Below are 5,592 nucleotides of genomic sequence, written 5' to 3'. Positions count from 1 at the left end.
ACTGGCAACGCAATTCACAACGCAGGGCCGTACTTGGACCGCTTGCGTGGGGTGTCGACAGAGTGCGTGGCCAGTCGCTTGATCATTTCTGGCGAAGTGCACGGCGGCCCCTTGCTGCTCGCCATGGGGAAGCGCGGGTGCACTTGCCGCGCTTCTTGGTGCTCTTGCAATCGGTAGCACGCGTCCAACGGGTGCTGCCGGAGCTTCTGGTGCAGAATGCAGTAGCTGCAGCCGACGGCGGCCGGAATGCGAAAGTTGCGGCGAACGCTCCCAGCGACCGCGTCAAATTGAAGCATCGTGCAGTGCTCCACCGTGTGGGCTCGGTCGGCGCAGTAGCCGCACTCGGACGTCGGCGGTGCTACGTTGGGTAGCACGAGGCGTCGAGGCAGGCACTGTCGCGAGATGGGAACGCCCATGTACACGTGCTCCACGAGCCAGCGGCAGTGGGCTTCAACGTGGCCTTCAAACCGGCCAAACGACACACAGTAGCTGCACCAGAGACCTTGTGGAACGACGAAGCCCTTTAGCCCCGAGCGCTGGATCATGGCTTGCCGGAGCGCGATGCAGCCGTGAAATCGATGGTCGTTGGTGTTGCAGTAGGCGCAGTGCATATTTTTGTTGTGACAGCAACCGGCAGGTGCACCGGTGTACACTGCACGAAACATCGACTGCAAGGCGAGACGTTTAAAACAACATTCTGCGTGTTAGCTCGTGGACCCTAGTCGCGCGAGGAAGGCCCTGGCTTGCACCTGCAGCTCCTGCGCGTGCAGCTCGCGTAGGGACGTGAGCTGTTCCGTCTTGCCCGCGACGACGCCCTCGAGTCTACGAAATGTTTGTTGTTGCACAATACCCCTGCAAGTCGCAGCGTACCTTGCGAGCGCCGCTTCGAGATCCGCTACCCGTGCGCTCTCCGATTCCGACGCCTCATCGATCACTGCTTGCACGGCCGTGTCAACCGTCATGACGCGACTTGGCGCCGGTGGCAACATCGTGACGAGGTCGCGTCGGGGTGGTGCCGCTGGCGCTGTTGCGCGAAGCGGCGCCTTTTTCTGCTGGAGCGCTACACAGCGTCGGAGCTGATGGAGCTCTGTCTCGAGGCGCTTGTTGGCGCTCTGTAGGTCCAGTGCCGCCGTGTGCTTCTTGGTGGCCATCGCGGCGACCTTGAGCTGCGCTTCAAGTACCCGAATTCGATCCGTCGCCGTCTCGAGCTTGGACTCGAGCAGTTGCGTGCGTCGTCGCAGAGTCTCGGTCGCCTCGTCTTTCTCCCGCCGCGCCTTCTCGCCAACCATCGTCGCGCTCTGGAGCTTGAGCTGCATGTCGCTGGTCGCTTCGTGCTGAAGCCGCACCGCGGTGGCTTTGGCGTCGGCGCTCAGCGTCTCGATCTTGCGCTTCCAACTCGCGCGCTCGGATGCGTGGGCTGTGCTCGCGAGCGAGATGTCTTTTTGGAGCTTGGCGATGCGCGCCATCGCTTTCTCGTGGGCGGCTTGCACGCGGTACACCTCGTGCTTGGACGTCTCGGCGGCAGCTGCGAGCGCAGTCTTCTCCGACTCGAGCGCCGCAATCTGACCCTGGCACACACTCCACTTGGCCTATTAAGGTTGGGATGTAGCCGATGGTGTCGCAAGTGTAGCGACCTTGAGCTGATGGATGTCGGTTTGGTACGTAGCCGTGCGCTTCCTCGCGTCTTCGGCCGCCACTTGCTCTTTCCGGATCGCCTCCTGCAGCGTCTTGCAGTGGGCTTGCAAAGCGTCGCGCTCCGCGATCGCGGTCGCCGCCTGGAGGTGCAGCTGTTCCTGGCCGTCCGTCTTGGCTTGGAGCGTCTCGTGTGTCTACAGATCACATTCAATATTGTCTGATACTTGGTGAATTCACCCACCCGCTGGGCACGTGCGAGTGCCACGTCTCGCTCCTGCGTCACGCAGTCGAGCAGTGTCTTGAGACGCGCGACTTCGGTTGCGTGCTGCAGCTGCGACTGGCGCAGCTGAACTAGAGTACTGCTCGCCGCGTTGGCCGACGTGCTTCGTTTCTTGACCACTGGCACTGTCGCAGAAAGCCCTGTCGCGGTCGGTTTGGTGCTCGTGCGACGCAGTGATGGAACAGCAGCGGCTGTCGGGTCGTCCCACTTGACAGGGTACAAGTTTGCTACCGAGTACGTCTCGGCCGCAGATGCTGCCCGAGGTCGCAATTTGGTCGTCTTTGCATCGCGCTCGTCGTCGGTCTTGGTCGCGCTGGCTGCCTTGGCGTCAGTCTCTGGCACTGGATGGCTGGAGGACGATGGCTTCTCGTCAGCGTCTGGAAGGTCGGCCGATGCCTTGGCGTCAGCGACGAGCTCGGCGGTTCGATTCGAGTGGTTGTCGACTGTATCTTTGGCGGCGGGTGCTGGAGATCGTTCGTGCTTTGCCTTCGCGTCAGCTTTAGTGTCGCTGTTTGTTGCGTCGGTCTTGGCATCGGCACGGTCGGTCGTCTTCTCCTCGACAGATTTTTCGTTCTCGTGCAGCTTGGCGTCAGCGGTGGCAGCGGCTTCGTCGAGTGCCCTCACATCGTTCATAGCGTGCGTAGCAACTTCGTTGCGTGGTGTGGGCACGGCTTTTAGCTCTGAAATCGGTGAGGGTTCAGGTGCACACTCTGACGCGACCGTGGGATTCAATTGAGTGGGTTCTGGCATCGAAGAAAACTCTTCTGTCGCGGAGGGGGCCTCTGGAGTAGGAGTAAATACTGGCAGCAGAGTGAGCTCTGACGCCGATAGGGGCTCTGGCACCAATACGAGCTCTGTATCCCGTGCTGCCTCATTCGCTGGCGTTGGTTCGCGCGATTGTTCTGCCGGCTCTGGTGCTTCACTTGGAGCAAACGCAATCGGCTGGCTTTGTTTGTACTTGAGTACAGCTGCCTACGACTGCCATGCAGAGCCCCGTGCTGCCAGATGACCGTTTTTACGGTGTCGATATTTGGCCCCTCGTCCGCGCTTGCGTCCTCTTGCGCCAGCGCGTCTGACGAGCTCCACTGCAGCTGCAGCACCTTCTCGGCGTCGACCGGAGTCTCTCTAGGCAGCAACGAGTGTGAGACGCAGAAGAGCTACGCAGCGTACAGTCCAGGTCCTTTCTCTTCAAAGTGAAAGCTAAACCGCAAGTCCATCGCAGCAGGCGCATTCCGGTCTCGCACATGCGCTTCGTGGTAGTCGCCATTGCCTGCCTCGTCGTTGCCGTGCCTTGGGGACGCCGTTGGTTTCAGAGACAGTGAGGCGTCTGAGAGGTTCAATGCCAGCGCTTCGTCGGCCATGCGTCAAGGAGCCGTTACGACGTGTCGTGTCGCCCGATCGACAGATTCACTTGTGGGAACTGATACCACTCGTTAACGTGTTTGCCGACATAAAACACTGCACAGACAGTGTATGAAGATGGTTTTAGGCGTACCGTACAAGTAGCTTGCTCTCTCGAGCGTGTGGCCTTACCGACTCTAGTATTGAGGACTGTCATAGAAAAGGGCGCGCTTTGGGAGATGGCGTCATCAACGGCATTTCATTGGCCGAAATCACAATCCTTGGGCCAATCAAACACCGGGAAGAGCGGGCTGCCAGGTTTTTGCAGCGGTGCATCGGTGGCGGAGGCTCGCATTTCGCGACTGAGCTCCATGTCGCCCAACAAGCGCCAACGCATCGCCGAGCCTGCGACGGCAACGCCGTCGGCGTCCATCGCGCACCCGCTAGGCGTCAAGCCATGGGGCAACTGCTTCAACGACATGGACAAGGGTATCAAGGAGTGTCGAACCGGCGGCCTCGGGCGCCTCGCAGCGCTGCCCGACACGGTGCTCAACTCGATCTTTGAGTGGCTCGAGCCCATGGACATGGCGACAACAAGCGCGACGAGCCGCGCGTGGTACATCTTTGCCTACCACGACGAGTACTGGCGGACGTTCGTCCTGGAGAACTTTGGAGGCGACTTTGTGCCTCAAGCCACGTGGCGCCAAGCGTACGTGGCGACGCGCTGCCCACGCGCGACGCTGCCGTCGGCCGCGCCAATTGTCGTCAAAGGTTTCTACTCGGACTTGCTCTTCCAGCCGTTCTACTGCGCGCAGTCGCCAAACGCGCTCCTCACGCGGGCCAGCTTGGCCATCGACACGATCCCGCGCGTCGACGGCAACAGCCTCTCGGTCGAGGCCTTTAAAGAGCAGTTTGAGGTGCCCAACTTGCCCGTGATCCTCACCAACGTCGTCTCGTCTTGGCCGGCGATGGACCGCTGGAGCGACGAGTACCTCTACCAGGTCTGCGGCGCCACCAAGTTTTACGCCGGCGGGTTCCACATGACCATGGAGCAGTACCTCACGTACGCACGGACGCTCCACGATGACCAGCCCCTCTTCATCTTTGACAAGCACTTTGCGTCGACGGTTCCGGCGCTCGCGGCCGACTACAGCGTGCCCAAGTACTTTGACGACGACCTCTTCAAGCTCCTTGGGAGCGACCGACCGGACTACCGCTGGCTCATCTTTGGCCCGAAAGGGTCAGGGTCGTCATTTCATATCGACCCGAATTCGACGTGTGCGTGGAACGCCATCATCCGCGGGGCGAAGAAGTGGATCATGTTTCCGCCCGATGTGACGCCGCCCGGTGTGCACCCAAGCGCCGACGGCGGCGAAGTGTCGACGCCCGTGTCGCTCATGGAGTGGTTCGTTACGTTCTACAAGCAGACGAAAACCAAGGCGCCGGTGCACCTCGAAGGCATTGTCCGCGAAGGCGAAGTCATTTTCGTGCCAAAAGGCTGGTGGCACCTCGTGCTCAACACGGAGGAGTGCCTTGCCATCACGCAAAACTTTGTCTGCAACAGCAGCCTCTTTGTACGTTGCTACACGCGAAAGAGCATGCAAATGACTGGGGCATTTTCTAGGATACGCTGGCCTTTTGAAGAACAAGCCCGACCAAGTGTCAGGTGTCGACGAGGCCGACCGACCGCTTCTGTATGGCAAGTTCCGAGCCGTGCTCCAAGAGACGCACACGGATCGGATTGCCGAGTTTGATGCGATCGAAGCGCGCAAGCACCAAAAGAGTGCGTGGACCCTCGCGACCGAAGCGTCGACGACGTCCGCGCCCTTCTCGTTTGGTTTTTAGAGCAATCTGTTGCGGCAAAGTATCAAGTCTATATATGCAGCGTGATGCATTCTGTGTCTGTTTGTTGGTGTAAAGCTCATGTCTGCCCGGATGACAGACAGCGTGCGAGGTTGCGGCCAATGTCGGCCACTTTCAATCGAGCAATTTGCTTTCAAGCAGCATAAATAATAAATATTATAAGAATCTGTTGCTGTGCAATTCATGTGATCCAGACCTCCCCAAGGGAGGAGAGTGAGCTTGCTCTACTCTCCAAACTGTTTTCTATCGTCTTGCTCAACATGGGCGACATCGTTTTTAAACACGATTTGGCGCTCGCTGCCCAGCGAGATCGGCCGCGACGTCCCGGTCAATTTGTTACACAAGGTATTTGTATCGGCACATCCACCATAGAGTGCATGTTTAAACGCCGTTTCACTATTGGCCTATTGCCTTCGAACTTCGGAAATCGAAGAATATTGATTGGCAGTGCATCTCAAGTGCCCAGCCTTCGT

At 59.3% G+C, this 5,592-nt stretch overlaps 3 protein-coding genes across 3 annotated transcripts; 1 reads left to right on the top strand and 2 right to left on the bottom strand.

The window, feature by feature from the left end:
- Positions 1-14: 14 nt before the first annotated feature.
- Positions 15-611, bottom strand: SPRG_03973 (hypothetical protein; the record flags this gene model as incomplete). Its single annotated transcript, XM_012342565.1, has 1 exon — positions 15-611. The coding sequence occupies one exon, from the start codon at positions 609-611 to the stop codon at positions 15-17; it is 597 nt and encodes a 198-aa protein (XP_012197955.1).
- An 86-nt stretch (positions 612-697) lies between these two features.
- Positions 698-2,784, bottom strand: SPRG_03972 (hypothetical protein). Its single transcript, XM_012342564.1, has 4 exons — positions 1,877-2,784; positions 1,635-1,829; positions 871-1,589; positions 698-822 (listed from the first exon to the last, which is right to left on the bottom strand). The coding sequence occupies exons 1-4, from the start codon at positions 2,663-2,665 to the stop codon at positions 705-707; spliced, it is 1,821 nt and encodes a 606-aa protein (XP_012197954.1). The 5' UTR covers positions 2,666-2,784; the 3' UTR covers positions 698-704.
- Positions 2,785-3,562: 778 nt separating this feature from the next.
- SPRG_03971 (hypothetical protein) lies at positions 3,563-5,153 on the top strand. Its single transcript, XM_012342563.1, has 2 exons — positions 3,563-4,830; positions 4,881-5,153. The coding sequence occupies exons 1-2, from the start codon at positions 3,628-3,630 to the stop codon at positions 4,896-4,898; spliced, it is 1,221 nt and encodes a 406-aa protein (XP_012197953.1). The 5' UTR covers positions 3,563-3,627; the 3' UTR covers positions 4,899-5,153.
- The last annotated feature ends 439 nt before the right edge of the window (positions 5,154-5,592 follow it).

The sequence above is a fragment of the Saprolegnia parasitica genome (assembly GCF_000151545.1).
Source record: "Saprolegnia parasitica CBS 223.65 unplaced genomic scaffold supercont2.10, whole genome shotgun sequence".
NCBI classification, from domain to species: domain Eukaryota; phylum Oomycota; class Saprolegniomycetes; order Saprolegniales; family Saprolegniaceae; genus Saprolegnia; species Saprolegnia parasitica.
This window is presented reverse-complemented; position numbering and strand designations above follow the sequence as displayed.